General features: G+C 48.2%; 1 protein-coding gene across 2 annotated transcripts in view; it reads right to left on the bottom strand.

Moving 5' to 3' along the window:
* Positions 1 to 6960: 6960 nt before the first annotated feature.
* Positions 6961 to 16494, bottom strand: part of RAF1 (Raf-1 proto-oncogene, serine/threonine kinase) — a 95919-nt gene continuing 86385 nt past the window's right edge. For both annotated transcript variants that reach the window (XM_073574266.1, XM_073574265.1), the window contains exons 15-17: positions 16068 to 16199; positions 15665 to 15799; positions 6961 to 7849 (exon numbers count right to left, since the gene is read on the bottom strand). In XM_073574266.1, the coding sequence (XP_073430367.1) occupies positions 7709 to 7849; positions 15665 to 15799; positions 16068 to 16199 (408 nt within the window). In that variant the 3' untranslated portion in view covers positions 6961 to 7708. The remainder of the gene's footprint in view (positions 7850 to 15664; positions 15800 to 16067; positions 16200 to 16494) is intronic.

The following is a 16494-nucleotide window of genomic DNA, read 5'->3' on the forward strand; positions in this document are numbered from 1 at the left end:
CGTGGTCTTGTCCTAATTCTGGGAGGCTACGCTCATCTTCTCATCAGGTTCTTTCATTGTGTAAGAAATGGAATGAATGTAGAATAGAGGCTGCCGTGAGTTATGGCGCTCATACCGGTTTAACATTTGGGGATTGGGATTGTAAGACTCAGATTGATGTTGCTTTGCTCAACCGTGCGCTCCCGTGTCCTCGGAGAGCCGCTGTCATCGGCTCATCTGAAAGATGAAAGGATCAGCAGCTCGGATCGGTCACCACCTGATAGTGTTGGTTGGGGCCTTAAACATTGGGCCTGAGGGAGAAGGCGGCACAAGCTGTATGGCGAAGGTTACACTGAGACTGTAACTCTACTGCTTTTATCCATCTAGATATAGCGGCCGTGCACTCATGGCCCAGCACTGTCACACAATGACTAAATGCCGTAGCCCCACACGGACTCCGCTTAGGTACCTTGTGGCTTTCACCTTATTCCATTGCTAAACATTGAATAGGGTAAAATCCATAATGATAATCCGCACAAGAATAAACATGCTGCACATCTCAAATCTGCTCCATGCTTCCATTCCCCCCAGTGTTTGTATGAGATTCTGAAACTCCATTTACTTGTATGAGGCTGTAACTTGCTGCAGATTTGCAACGTGTGAACTTGGCCTTAGGCATATTTCACAAGCGTATTATGGCAATTGTTTAGCTTGGATGGAGGTTTTCTAGATACCTTTTATTGCACAAAAATCCACCTGTGTTGCTCATCTGAAATTGTCCTTTGACAAAATCAGGAGTGGAACAGAAACAAACAAAAAAAAGTATATTTTAAAAAGTTGTTCTTCTGTGTTGAACCTTCTCCTAGTTTGCACTTACAAATATTATGGACCAAAATACCTCCATGTGTAAAAGCTTTACAAGCCTCTGAGCTATTGGTCCAGGGGGCAACACACTTATGTTCTGATGTCACACTATCTGCCCAATCTTGTTGGCAGACGCTTGGTTGGGATTATCGTAGTTATATTAGATCTGTTTTAGAATTTGGTGGATGAACCAATTGCTGGGACAACATGGAGACATCAGCGCCCATTAATTAGAGAAAGATACCGCTGTTAATCACAATGACATGTTTGATCACTAGAAGTGATGAGTGAGCATGCTCAATAAGGTGTTCTCTGGGCATGCTCGGGTGCGGAGTGGCTTTCGCATGCTTGAATACTATGTACGAGTGTGGCTGCATGTTTCGCTGCCTAACAAACAGACAGCTGCAAACACATGTAGGGACTGCCTAACAGCAGAAAGACATGCAGCCGAGGGCACTCAAACATAGTATTCAAGCACGCCAAAGTCACTCGGTTAGCACCCGAGCATGCTCAGATAACACCTTATCCCAGCACGCTTGCTCATCACTTGGAAAATAATTGAAGAGAATACAATAGGAGTAATTAACTTAAAGGGATTACCAATGCTTTTAGGGGATCTCTGAAGTAATGCACATCACTACATTAACCAAATCAATGCAAAAAAAAAAAAACACATGGGTCATTCACCCTCTTCAATTCTTCCTCTGCAATATTTGTCTCTTCCTGCAGCAGCAGCTCATCCTGTGCGCTCAGGAAGCAGCAGAGTCTCCCAGCATTACCCCACTAACTCCTCCACTGACCAGCAAAAAAAACAGACCTACACACAACCTCCCGATCTATGATCTGTATCCCTCTCCTACCTGCTTCTTACATACAGCTCTGGCAAAAATTAAGAGACCACTGCAAAATGTTCAGTTTGTCTGATTTTTCTATTTATTTTTGAGTAAAATGTAAATTGCTCTTTTATTCTATAAAATACTGACAACGTCTTCGAATTTCCAAACACTAAATTTTGTATTTATTTTCAGAAAATGAGAAATGGTCAAAACAAAATGCCGTGCTTGCAGACCTCAAATAATGCTAAGAAAACAAGTTCATAATCATTTAGAAACAACAATACTAATGTTTTAACTCAGGAAGAGTTCAGAAATCAATATTTTGTGGCATAACCATGATTTTTAATCACAGCTTTCATGTGTCTGGGCTGCTTTCCTCCAGTCTTTCACGCTGCTTTTGGGTGACCTTATGCCACTCCTGGTACAAAAATGTAAGCAGTTCTTTGATGGCTTGTGACTATCCATCTTCCTCTTGATTATATTCCAGAGGTTTTTAATGGGGTTCAGGTCTGGAGACTGGGCTGGCCATGTCAAGGATTTGATGTGGTGGTCCTTCATCCACACATTGATTGACCTTGCTGTGTGGCATGGCGCATTGTCCTGCTGGAAGAAACAGTCCTTAGAGGTGGGGAACATTGCCTGAGCAGAAGGAATCAACTGTTTCCAGGATAACCTTGTATGCAGCTTGATTCATACATCCTTCGCAAAGATTAACTTGCCCAATTCCAGCCTTGCTGAAGCATCCCCAGATCATCACTGATCCTCCACCAAATTTCACAGTGGGTGTAAGACACTGTGGCTTGTACCCCTCTCCAAGTCTCCATCTAAACCTTTAGATGACCAGGTGTTGGGCAAAGCTGAAAATTAGACTCAGAGAAGGTTACCTTACTGCAGTCCTCTATGGTCCAATCCTTTGGTCTTTGGTAAACTTCAGTCTGGCTCTCCTTTGCTTCTCATTGATGAAAGGCTTTTTTCTACCTTTACATGACTTGAGCCCTGCCTCTAGGAGCCTGTTACAAACTGTTCTTGCTGTGCCCTTCTCCCCAGCTTCCATTGCTTCTGTAGGTCACTTGATGTCATCCTGCGGTTGCTGAGTGAAATTCGCATAAGAGGACAGTCATCTCGGTCAGTGGAGTCATTTTCACCCTCTGCTGGTCCGTAGCTTTGTTGTCCCCAATGTCTGCTGCTTGACCTTGTAATTGAAGAGAAACTTTAAGGATGGAGGCAACATGATGCTCACTGTTTCCTGTGCTAGTAAAGCCAGAATTGAGCCCTTCTTTTCCTCACTCAAGACTTTTCAACTCCTTTGGCGTGGGTCAAAGTTATTGTTTCATTCCTATTACTTTTGGGATATTAGGGTTTGTTTTTCCATCCAGCATGTTCTATTGCAAAGGGATTGTGAACAACACAGCAGGGTTTTTATACTTTCCCTCGGTAAATATGATTTGGTTCAGGTGATCACCTAATCAGAAGCACATTAAGTAGAATGAGGTGTACTCTGGTTGGAATTCAACTGACACTGGAATGGAATGGCTGTCAGACATGTAGAGAAGCTGATTTTTATACAACTGTGCAGTGGTCTCTATTTTGCCAGAGCTGTATATCTGATGGCCCCATTTCTCCTCTTATCACCCAAATATTATCAGCCCCTTCACTGTCATATCACTGTGCCCACCACTGCAGGTAATGAGGGGAGAAAAACAAACAGCCATTGTGTGTGCGCCATCGAGCAGACTAAAAACAAGGCATAAAGAAAATATTTTATTGAAAAAAAAAATACACATTTTGAAGTTGCTTTGACCTCATCAGGTATTTTTTCTTCTACACCACAGAGGATACTACAGCCGCAGGAGGCAGTGTTACAAATGAAAAGGTAACAAACTTCCAACAATGCACACTTTATAATTATATATATTACTAGCTGAAGAGCCCAGCGCTGCCAGGGCATAGTAACTGCCGTCCCACTCCCTCCCTCAGCAGCCCCTGCCTCCACTGGCCGTCCGGCTCTCCACCCGCCATCGCGCTCTCCACAGCCCTGCTCTCAGTGCACCATCCCACTCTATCCCTCCGCAGCCCTGCTCTGTGTCCCGCTCTCCCTCCACAGCCCCACTCTCCATCTGTATCCCACACTTTCCCTCTGCAACCCCACTCTCCAGCTGCCTATGGGCGGGGCTATGTGGAGTGGGCATTGCTTGATACATACACATACTCAGATATAGATTATATTATATATATATATATATAGGAAATGCACTGGAGTTTTGAACAATACATAAGTTAACAGCTCCTGTGTGATGTACGGGGTATAGGGCCTTGGAGCCACAGCGGAGCTAATCATCAGGAGCCGCACTGGTGGCCTCACCACGTAACATTATAGAGCGAGGTCACCAAATGCGCAGGAGCAGAGGGCATAAAAATCACCAACACTCTGCTGACTTCATACCTGCAGAGTCCAAACCTCCTTTGGTATTATCAGCAGACACTGCGCCCCCACTGGGAGCTTCATGGCCAGACAGCTGCCTGCAGCCACACAATACCAAGTGTCCAGCTGCCACAACTGGAATCTGGAGGAATCATGTTCTGTGCAGTGACAGATGACACTTCTCTATTTGGCATCTGATGGATGAGTCTGGGTTTGGTTACTCCAGGAGAATGTTATCCCCTGACTGCAATGTGCCAGCTGTAATGGTTGGTAGAGGAGCATAATGCTGTGGGTTTATTTTTTCTGCTGCCCTAGAGCACTCAGTTCCAATGAAGAACTATCTGTCTTAGGGTGCAGACAGACAACCATATAACGCATGCGAGGATCCCATCGCAATGCTTGGACTGGCCGTCTGCTCTCCTGATCGGAGCTTGATGGCTGCAGAGAAATACATCATGCTGTCACACTCAGATCAGGAGAGCAGATGGCCAGTCCGAGCATTGCGATGGGATCCTCACACGCGTTATGCAGCCACCTATCTGCACCTTAAAGGAACTGTTCAAACCAAGTAGAAGTAGTCTGTGCACCCGTGGTGTAGCCAAACATAAAGGGAGATGGAGATTGAGGGTAAACAAGCAGGTGGGAAGATGAATATAAAGGATTGGCTCCTCCATGAAGCATCAAGCGCCTCTACCTGGTTTGAACAGTCATTTTGTGCTCACAGTCCCTTCAGTGTCAAGACATTTTGGACATCTCTATGGGGGTAATTTTTAGTTCCCTTTGTGTCCAGTGCATAAAAAGACATGGGGCCCCCCCGATTCATCACAACCGCCATTTTTCACGCTGGTCTTGATGAGGAGATGGAGGTGGAGTATGAGGCGCCCAATTCATTTAGAATTGAGCAACAAATCTGGCGAGGTGCAAAGTGGTTCCCGCCTTGCCGCAAATCACACTCCGGTCAGGGCCCTGGTTACCTTTCTAGTGAAGACAGCACTGCTTGTGATCTTACCTCTGCCCACATCTCGGCATTATCTTCTCTACAGTGCCATGTAATGTAGTGATTAGCTGCAGCGCTTCTTTAGTCATTAAAAATTCCTGAATATCCAGATCGTCTTATGTAGGGAAATGTGAAAAAACCAAGTGTGCCCTGGAACAATATATAGTTACAACTCACTTGTGTGAAGGCTAAAAGTGGATTTATAGTATGGTGGCCTTTGTGTTTTTGCCTTTGTAAAGGTTCCTTCACATTTTTGTTATTTTTGCCAAAAAAGCACCACCCAAAAATATAAAAAAAAAAGTGTTTTAAAGAAACTTCAGTCCCAAACACTCCACCAAAAACATCCTGACCAAAATTACTAACTACTTTCAGCCAATTCTCTATACTCCTCCTTATAGACCTGACCTCTGCCTTTGACACAATCGACCACTCCATCCCAATACAGATCCTCTCTTCCATTGGCATCAAAGACCTTACCCTCTCCCCTGGATCTTCTCATACCTTTCTAAGCACTAGAGTTGAGCGACTTTGGTCGGATCGGGTTTCGTGAAACAAAATAAGTTTCAGATGAAACTCGTCCGACTAGAGCAAAACAAAGTCGGAGTTTCGTCCGAAACCCGACCCCAATGCAAGTCAATGGGAAATAAAAGTCGGACGAAACTCCGACTTTGTTTTGCTCTAGTCGGACGAGTTTCATCTGAAACTTATTTTGTTTCATTCGGGTTTCACGAAACCCGATCCGACCAAAGTCGCTCAACTCTACTAAGCACACATTTAGCATTTCCCACTCCCACCCTCCATCATGTCCCTCATGCTCTGTCCTGGTACCACTATTCTCCCTCTATACCTTTGGCCTGGGACAACTCCTAAAGTCCCATGGCTTCCAGTACCATCTATACACTGCTGACACTCAGATCTATAGATCTATCTCTCTGACCCAGACATCACCTCTCTGCTGTCCAGAATCCCTGTGTCCATCAGCCATATCCTTAACACACTTCCTGAAGCTCAATTTGGACAAAACTGAACTCATTATCTTTCCTCCATCTCACCTATCCCTCCCTACCCGATCTATCACAATAAATGAGATCACACTTTCTGCTGTACCAGAGGTCCGCTGCGTCAGAGTAACCCTCGACCCTACCCTGTCCTTCAAACCGCACAAGCCAAGCTCTCACTACCTCCAGCTCAAAAATATTTCCAGAATCCATCCTTTCCTCAGTCTATTAAAATGTGCATGCCCTCAGCATCTCCTGCATGGACTACTGCAATATCTTCCTCTGTGGCCTCCCTGTTAAACACTTTTACATCTCTCCAGTCTGTCCTCAACTCTGCTGCCAAACTAATCCACCTCTTCAAATACCTTCTCTGACTCCCAATTCCCCAATATATCCAGTTCAAACTACCAACATTGACTTACAAGACCGTCCAGTCTCCTCCGTACATCTCCAAACTAATCTCCCACCACGTAATCTCTGGTCCTCCCAAGACCTCCTCTCCTCCACAATCGTACGTTCCTCACCCAATCGCCTCCAAAACATCTCCAGCGTGTCCTCCATCCTCTGGAATTCTGTGCCCCATTATGTCAGATTATCCCCTACATTCGGAACTTTCATAATCCTTACTGCCTGCAATGACCGCGCTACATCACCACCACCGGTGCCGCAACCCCCGTCCTACTGTCTCTTTCCCCATAATCCTGTAGACTAAGCCCATGAAGGCAGGGCCCGGTTCCCTTCCGTTCCAGTCTGTCATGGTTAGGTTGTTCTCTGTAATTTATCTGTATATGACCCCTCCTCATGTACGGCACCGTGGAATCAATGGTGCTCCAAAAAGAAATAAAATAATAATGAAACTCCAAATCGTGGTAAAATGTGAAACACATTTCATTTATTAAAACTGGGTAATCAGGACAGCTGTCATTTAAAATAAATGCTGTAGAAGAACAGAGACAAATTAAAACCCAAATCAACAAATAAAAATAAAAGCCTGTACACACTGATTCCCATCTCTAGTGCAGATTCCAGCGTGTGCACGCGAGCACACTAATTGTATATATGCACACGGGCGACGCTCTGCGGACTGACCGTCACTGTAATACCTGGCGCAGAGCGTTCACTACGTTACAAAACAGCGTACCAGAGTGTGGCAGATTGTGCCGTCACGTCAGCCGGCCATAGACTGGAAAGTTCCATCCGTTTTCTCCCTCCTACGTCCAGAGTTGTGCAAAATCATCCATTACGGGATCTCCTTCGGTTCAAAGAAGAATTGTGTACAATGGATCATTTTTTCATTATTTATTGTTCCGACCTTTATGGACGACCGTCGTCCCGGCCGCTTCATTGACCCGTTGGCACCTACGTAACATTAAGTCCTGTAACAAATTCATCAGAGGCTGGAGAATGGGAAATGGTTGTGTGTCCTCCACGTCATCGGCCGTCACGTCTGCCCCGGAGATGCCACAACAGCAGCAGCAGCGCTTTTCCTTACGACGTCAGACCGAACCGTGGGGACGAAGCCATTTTAAGCTTAATTTTTTTTTTCTTCTCAAAAACTTTCTATCTTCTTAAGAAAACGCAGAGCGAGGAAGCTGCAGTGGCCGCAGAGTCTTCAGAAAACCGGCAGCCGCGTGGACGTCAACGTGCACGAATTAATGTCTTCTGTGTGGGTGGCGCGGTGCAAGGAGGGCTCTGAAGCGCTTCGGTTGATTTTGGGGAGAGAGTGTTGTAACAGCTCGATAGAGGCAAGGATCTGGAAATAACGACAAAAAAAAAAAAAAAAAAAAAAAAGTATTGTGAAAGAAGAAAAAAAAAAAAACTTGATAGCTGCAAAAACGTAATGAGAAAAAATATATTTTGTCAATGCCAAAATAAACATCATTACATGTTTAAAAAAAAAACAAAAAAAAAAAACGCAGAAAACTAGAAGAACTGACCGCCGCCGAGGACTGACTCACCGAAATGTCTGCAGAAAACAATGTGCTCTCCCTGCTGCCACCACTAGAGGGAGCCCAGCAGCTTACTGCAGGCCATACCCAACACTTCTCCAGCAGGCAGTAAGCCCCCCTGCACCTCTCTAGTAGCAACAGGCAGCTAGAATATTCAGTTTTACATCTGTGTATGTGGTTTTTGGCCAAAATCTTCTTTTGGTCCCATTCTAGAAGCGTCAATACAACGTACAGGTCCTTTAAAATTTAAATGGGGTTGTCCAGGGTTTAATCCCGAAAGGACAACCATTTTCGGTGTTTTCCTCCCCCTTCAAAAGGAGCCATAACTTTTTTTTATTTCTCCATCGGCATAGCTGTACCAGGGATTGATATATATATATTTTTTTTTAATGGAACGAGTTGTGGCTTTGATACCATTTATTTTACCCTGTAATGTACTGAAAAACAGAGGGGGGGAAAAAAAAATAATCCAAGCCGAGTGAAATGTTGAAAAGTAAAAAATGCACTTCTGTCACTAGTTTTTAGGTTTCGTTTTTATAGGGCTAAGTGTACGGGAAAAAGTAACCTGATAAAATGATCCGGCAGGTCAGTGCAATTACAGTAACACCAAACATCAGTTTTGGGGGGTTTTATTTTGCCATTTCAGCATCTCAAAAAAAAAAAAAAAAAAAAAATTACAAAATTTTGGGGAAGTGTGTGTGTGTGTGTGTGTGTGTGTGTGTGTGTGTGTGTGTGTGTGTGTGTGTGTGTGTGTGTGTGTGTGTGTGTGTGTGTATATATCTATCTATCTCGGAACTATGAGGATGTGGACGCACATTTTGTGCACAAAGAGGTGGCTTTATTATTATTTTTTGGGTGGTGCGGTGACCAAAACACGGCATTTTTGGAAGATCATTTATTTGCTTCTTCAATGTTTTTTATTTTTTTAAACCTTTATTTTTCCCTTTTTTTCAGCCCGCAGATAGTCCAGCCACACACCGCATGAGATTTGAAGCTCCCATGTTTGGGGGGAGTCCTGGTTAAAGAGGCGCTGAGCAAATGTCCCGTCTGCCAAACACTGGAAATCTTCTGTTTTACGGACACCTAAGACCTTCCCCTTTATATTAAATGTCACAAGCAAATTATCCCTACAAATATAAAGTAAAATAAAGGTAACCAGACGGTGCAGAGCGGGTCCGGAGACTCCTCACTGACGCATTTTCAGCCCCTTAATGCACTTATGACTACGGAGACTAAAAATGTGTCAGTCTGAGCGGCTTTTATTTTAACAAAAGATGGATTCTTTCTTGGAGCCTTCATTGGGGGACACAGAATACCATGGGTGTATGCTGCTGCTGCTAGGAGGCTGACACTATGCAAAAACAATAAAATTAGCTCCTCCCCGGCAGTATACACCCACTGACAGGCACCAAGCACCTCAGTTGGTGAAAAAGCAGTAGGAGAAGCAACGAGAAAAAACTCGAACCATATGTACCAACCCAACAGGGGACTCTAAGACCCAACACGGTACAACTGAAACAGGGAGGGTGCTGTGTCCCCCAATGAAGGCTCCAAGAAAGAGATTTTACGGTAAGAACCAAAAATCCATCTTTCTTTATCGCCTTATTGGGGGACACAGAATACCATGGGACGTCCCAAAGCAGTCCCAAGGGAGGGAACAGCAAAAAGGAACGAAAGTAACCGAAAGGCTCAGGTCGGCCGGTGAGCCACCGCCGCCTGCAGAACCTTCCTACCAACCACAGCATCAGACGAGGCCTGGGTATGAACCCTGTAGAACCTCGTGAAGGTGTGCAAAGATGACCAGGTTGCAGCCTTGCAAATTTGCATGGCCGAGGCCTGGTGACGAGCAGCCCACGAAGCCGCCACAGCCCGGGTGGAATGAGCTCTTACTCCCGGAGGGGGCCGCTTTTCCTGAAGACGATACGCTTCCAGAATGGTAGAACGAATCCAGCGAGCGATCGTGGATTTGGAAGCCGGAAGGCCCTTCTGGCGACCTTCAGAGATGATTAGCAAGGTATCGGACAGACGGAAGGAAGAGGTCCTGGCAAGATAGACACGCAGGGCTCTAACTACGTCCAGTTTGTGGAGAGACTTCTCAAGAGGATGAGATGGAGCCGGACAAAAAGAAGGAAGGACGATATCCTCATTGATATGGAAAGCGGAAACCACCTTTGGAAGAAAAGAAGGAACGGGCCTGAGGACGGCTTTGTCCTGATGGAGAATGAGGTAAGGGGAACGACATGACAAGGCCGCCAATTCAGAAACTCTTCTGATGGAGGAAATGGCGATCAAAAAGGTGACCTTCCAAGAGAGAAGGGACAAAGGAATGTCCTGGAGAGGCTCGAACGGCGCCTTCTGGAGCGCGCTAAGAACGAGGTTGAGATCCCACGGGTCTATTGGCGAATGATGAGGGGGAGCCACGTGGGAAACCCCTTGTAGAAAGGTCTTGACCTGTGGTAGAGAAGCTAGCTCTCTTTGGAAGAGGATAGAGAGAGCGGAAACCTGGCCCTTGAGCGTACTGAGGGACAGACCCGCGTCTAACCCAGCTTGAAGAAACCCTAGGATAGACGGGATAGAAAACGACATTGGGAAGACTCTATCATCGCACCAACGGAAAAAAGCCTTCCAGTACCTATAGTAAATGCGGGAAGAGGCTGGTTTCCTGGCTCTGATCATAGTTTGAATAACCTGACTGGACAGACCTGATTCCTTTAGAATTGCGGTCTCAATGGCCATGCCGTCAAACTCAGAGATTGAGAATTCTCGTGGTAAAGGGGGCCTTGCGAGAGAAGGTCTGGACGGTCCGGAAACCTCCAGGGAACGTCCGCGAGCATGTTGACCAGTTCCGCGTACCAAGGCCGTCTTGGCCAATCTGGAGCAACTAGAATCACTGGTACGCCTTCCGATTTTATCTTTTTGACCACCCGAGGGATCAATGCCAGAGGCGGGAACAGATACGGAAGTTGAAACTGGGACCACGGAGTCACCAGTGCGTCGCATGCGACGGCTAGAGGGTCCCTGGACCTGGCTACGAACTGCGGCACCTTGTGGTTCATCCGAGATGCCATGAGATCGACATCCGGGGTGCCCCAACGGTCGCATATCTGAGAGAAAACCGCGGGGTGCAGGGACCATTCGCCGGACGCTAGGCCCTGGCGACTCAGAAAGTCGGCTGCCCAATTTTCCACCCCTGGAATATGGACGGCGGAGATTGTCGGAACGTAACGTTCTGCCCAGCGGAATATCTTGGCCACTTCTGACATTACCTGTTTGCTGCGCGTACCCCCCTGATGGTTTATGTACGCCACGGCCGTGGCGTTGTCCGACTGAATGCGGACCGGCTTGCCGGAAAGGAGGGGCTGCCAGTGAAGGGCCAGGAAAATCGCCCTGATCTCCAAAAGATTGATTGGAAGGAGAGACTCCTGTGGCTTCCAGCGTCCTTGGGCCGCTTTCTGATGGAACACGGCTCCCCATCCTAGAAGGCTCGCATCGGTGGTGATGATTTGCCACTGAGGCGGAAGGAAGGACCTCCCTTGGAGAACTGACGCTGGCCGTAGCCACCAAGTGAGAGACTGCCTCACTCTGAGAGGAAGCCGAATAGGACGGTCCAAGGACATCGTGGTCTTGTCCCAGGCTGAAAGCAGAGACAGCTGGAGAGGGCGAAGGTGATACTGCGCAAAGGGCACTGCCTCCATGGAGGCCACCATCTTCCCCAGGACCTTCATGCCGAACCGAATGGGAATGGGAGCAGGCCTCTTGAGAGTTTTGATGCACTTGGACAGAGTTGTAAATTTTTCCTTTGGAAGAAAAACACGGGCTAGCTCCGTGTCGAATTCCATACCCAGAAAGGTCAGACGCTGGGTGGGGACCAGAATGGACTTCTCCTTGTTGACTAGCCAACCTAGGCGGCTGAGAGTATCCAGGGTTATCTGAAGGCTCCGGAGACAGTCCTGGCGAGACGAACCCTTGATCAAAAGATCGTCCAGATAAGGGATGATGAGGATCCCTCTGGAGCGAAGGATGGCCATCACAGTCGCCATCACCTTCGTGAAAACCCGGGGCGCTGAAGCCAGGCCGAAAGGAAGAGCTGTGAACTGAAAGTGGTCTCCCTGAAACGCAAATCGAAGATACTTCTGATGTTGCACACATATTGGAATGTGGAGATAGGCATCCCGAATGTCCACCGAGCAGAGAAATTCCCCGGGCTCCATGGAAGCAATCACCGACCGAAGAGACTCCATCCTGAAATGAAGAATCTTCACGTGGCGATTGAGCAATTTGAGGTCCAGAATAGGACGAAGAGAGCAGTCTTTCTTCGGGACTACAAAGAGATTGGAGTAGAACCCGGAAAACCGTTCGTCTGAGGGAACGGGAACAATGACTCCGGCGGAAAGAAGGGAGGAAATGGCCTGCAGAAAACCCGGAATCTGGGCCCGCTGTCGCGGAGGCCGAGACCGGAAAAACCGTCTGTTCGGGAGTGAAGCAAATTCGATTTTGTAACCGGATGCGACGAGTTCTCTGACCCAAGCGTCGTCTACAACGGACAGCCAAGCATCCGCGAAAAAGGAAAGTCTGCCGCCCACCCTGGAAGAAATTCCAGGTGGGGGTGACCCGTCACTTAGACGAAAATCTGCCGGAATTGGCTCCTGCAGATCTGGAATATTGTCCTCTAGATCTCCAGCGAGGAGCGGGTTTGTAGGAAGGTTTCCTCTGATCCCGCTCCCTGGTGGCAGGCGGCCGATCCTGTTGAGTGGCTCTCTCCGTGGCAGAGAAGGGACGAAAAGGCCTGAATGGTCGAAACCCCCTTCTGTTGAAGGGACGTTTTGGTCGAGACTGGGGAAGCAAAGTACTTTTGCCTCCAGTGGCATCGGAAATTATCTGATCCAGCTTTGCTCCAAAGAGCCTAGAGCCATGGAATGGCAGATTGGTAAGCGACTTTTTCGAAGTAGTGTCCGCATTCCATGACTTTAGCCAAAGGACTCGGCGTACAGCTACTATGTTGCTGTTAGCCCTTGCTACGCAGCCGGCCGCGTCTAAGGAGGCGGCCAAAAGGTATTTTCCCGCCTGGTTAATCTGATCTGCAAGATCTGCCAATTCGTCTTGAGGAGCTGACGCTAAGATGCCTCTGCGAAGGATTTTTGCCCAAGCGGAAATGACCTTCGCCACCCAGGCGGATGCGAAAATAGGGCAGAGAGAGGCGCCAGATGCCTCAAAGATAGACTTAGCCAGAGATTCAATCTGCCTGTCAGTAGGATCTTTGAGCGACGCCCCGTCTGGCAGAGAGAGCACCGTTTTAGAGGCTATCCGGGATACTGGAGGATCTACCTCTGGAGCCTTGGACCACTTTGAGAGCAGTTCTGCGTCAAAGGGGTACAGAACGTCCAAATACTTGCGGCCTGAGAAACGTTGTTCAGGGCGCTCCCAGTGTTTGGCTAAGGTAGTATTGAAATCGTTGTGATTGGGAAAGGTTCGGGACGGAGGTCTGGCTCGTCTAAGGACAACCGAGCTTTCCTGAGCTGGAGCCTCATCCTGTTTAAGTTTTAGTGTTTGGAAGATAGCTGCAAGAAGACTATCGACCATGTCCCGCGTTTTAGAAACGCTGTTCCCCTCAGAGCTATCTTCCGAATGAGAATCATCGCCTGACTGAAGGCTGTCATCCGAGGAAGGAGACGGAGGCCTGGGAGCGGAAGGGCCCTGCGAGCTCGAGGACGAAGTGGACAGAGCCCGCTTCCTAGAAGACCTTCCCCGTCTGTCTCTCTGAAGGTCGCGGTCAGGTGCGGACGACTCACCCCGAGAGGTGGTCGGGGCAGAGGTGGCTGAGGATAGCTGAGGTAATCGTTCTAAAACCTGGACCAGCGACTGTGATACTTTTGTCAAGTCAGAAACAGACTGTGACATTGTAACGGCCCACTCCGGGGGGAGAGAGGAGGGAAGAGCGCCCTCCGCCCGGGACTCTGTGCGCTCCTGAGATGCTGACATATTGGAAGGACTGCAGGGGGGGCAGAATGGAGACGACTGACCCGATGCCCACTTCTTTTTACAGCGCGCACAGGCGTAATAGATAGCGGTGGGCCTGAAGCAGAGATCCCCTGAAGGGTTGGGCATAGGTAAACTGCACTGAATGGCCGCAGGAATTAAGGAATAACTGCCGAGGAGAGCTAATCTTTGCCTCAGAGCAGAGCCTACCGAGATTCTGTGAGCAGCAGAAAACGCTGAAGTGTCCCCCAAACAGCGCAGGAAGGAGTGAAACAACCAGGAAATCCTTGTGCTGGAGGCTGGGGGCGGAGCTTAGCGGCCGCTCCATGACTGGTTAACAGCGAAGGAGAGGGCATGGCCGAAGGAGGAGGCTGGCATATGAAACGAAAAGGAGCCCTGTGATGGGCTAGTAAAGGCGCGCTGAAAAGAGCGCGCTCAGGAAGGGAGGAGGGAGCACAGCGATGAGGAGACTGTGAGGGAAAGTGAAAGTGAAGACGCCGCAGCCCCATGCCAGCGCCGACATAACGGAGCTGATCTGACAGTGGCCCTGGGAAGTCTGCCTCCCCTGCTTGTGACGCTGTGTGGTGAGTGGAGGAATCCCCAGTGTCTCCCTGGGAGTGAGAAACAAGCGGCGTGAGCGCGCGGCAGGCAGAGAGGGCGGGAAATTCAAAAGTTGTGGACCTGAAATCACAAAGGTACAACTTCTGCCATTCACGGAGGTTATGCGGGGCCGGAGGGAACGTACAGGCACTTACCTGACGTCCCTGAAGAGGATGACCACAGGGGCCCACGGGGAAACGGCAGGCCGCTGGGGGGAAGGGAGTCCTCTGTACCCGCATCCTGCAGAAGACGGCTTAAAACACCTGCGATCGCCGTCTTCCTCTCAGCCCTGTCCCGAGAGAGGGGTGAGGAGGGGGATTCGGCAAGGACTAGCCACCTGTCCACAACCCTTATCACCGGAAGGCGAAAGGGAAAAGTCCTGCCTGCGGTACTGAGAGTTGCGATGTGGATGACACCACACTGCTCGCTCAGCCGCATGATATGGGAAATCAGGGTGACAACTACACCCTGTTTCCCGATGGAAAATAACCTAAAAGACAAAAGAGGGAAAAATTAAAAAGTTCAGACTAAACCTGAAAAGAAAAATGCGGATCTGGGGAGATCCCGGTCCGCCTCCTACAGACACTAAGCACAAACTGAGGTGCTTGGTGCCTGTCGGAGGTTGTATACTGCCGGGGAGGAGCTAATTTTATTGTTTTTGCATAGTGTCAGCCTCCTAGCAGCAGCAGCATACACCCATGGTATTCTGTGTCCCCCAATAAGGCGATAAAGAAAAGTTTTTTCTCCATTGTTTCAAAAAGTTTTTCTTCACAAATATGCAGAGACCATATTACGCCAAGAAAATTAATCTGACCAGTAAGGGGCGCCCTGATCATTCCACCATTGCTTTATATGGAGGTACAAGCTATGCCCGCTACTTTCAGATAACTGGGCACAAAACAGTCGCTGTATACCCCCAAAGTACTCGTATGTGGCACCTTTCATTTATGGGAGGACGAGAGACCGGCCCAGCACAAGGATTGTACAATTGGGGTGACGGTACAAAGACCCCCGCTTTGGTGAGACAGAACAGCCCGACGTACCTGAGGAAACAGAGGTCTTTCTTCCTTGACTTTCTGCATGCAGTCCGCTACGAGTCTTTTCATGGCTTTGGGACAATTCTTGTACAACTTACTGAGATCCGGCACCAAACATCCCCGGCCGACCAAGAATATGATCTAAAGGGAAGAGAAAACCTTAATGGAGGTGATTACAGAGACCCCAATATATCCGCAACGCCCCATAATATGTCCACAACTACAGCCAGGATCGCAGGCTCCGTACATCACCGAGCTGCAACCCCGGGCTACAGATGTGATGACTCTGCAGCCACATGGCCAGTGAGAGGCGCTGTATCCAAGGATAATTCATGCAGTGCCATCCATTAGGGGAGCAGGAGGCGACCAGCGGACAGTGGTGTCATTGGGTGCCGGTCTCTGCACTCACCTGGTCTCGGTCTCTGATGTGAGAATATGGCAGCTCCCCGGTCATCAATTCGTACAGGACAATCCCGTAAGAATAAACATCCGACTGGAAACTGAAAGGATTATTGTCTTGCATTCGGATCACCTCCGGAGCCTAAAGAGGCAACATAGAAATCTCAGCGAGCGACCTGTGGAGAGGCTCAATAGCAAAGACAAACTGAACACACAAGCATGAGTAGCGCAACACTAAAAGGGATCGGTCACCACGTTTTTGCCTGCCAATCTGAGAATAGCAAAATGTAGGTAGGGGCAAAGACCCAGATTCCAGTGATGTGTCACTTACTGGGCTGTTTGCTGTAGTTTTGATTAGCATAGCCCCACCCCCATCACAGATTAGCAGCTTTCTGCCTATGAACAGTGTACACAGAAAGCAATCTGTGGTGTGGGCG

The sequence above is a fragment of the Dendrobates tinctorius genome, unplaced genomic scaffold, assembly GCF_039654945.1.
Source record: "Dendrobates tinctorius isolate UK_male_01 unplaced genomic scaffold, ASM3965494v1 ptg000038l, whole genome shotgun sequence".
Classification (NCBI taxonomy): Eukaryota; Metazoa; Chordata; class Amphibia; order Anura; family Dendrobatidae; genus Dendrobates; species Dendrobates tinctorius.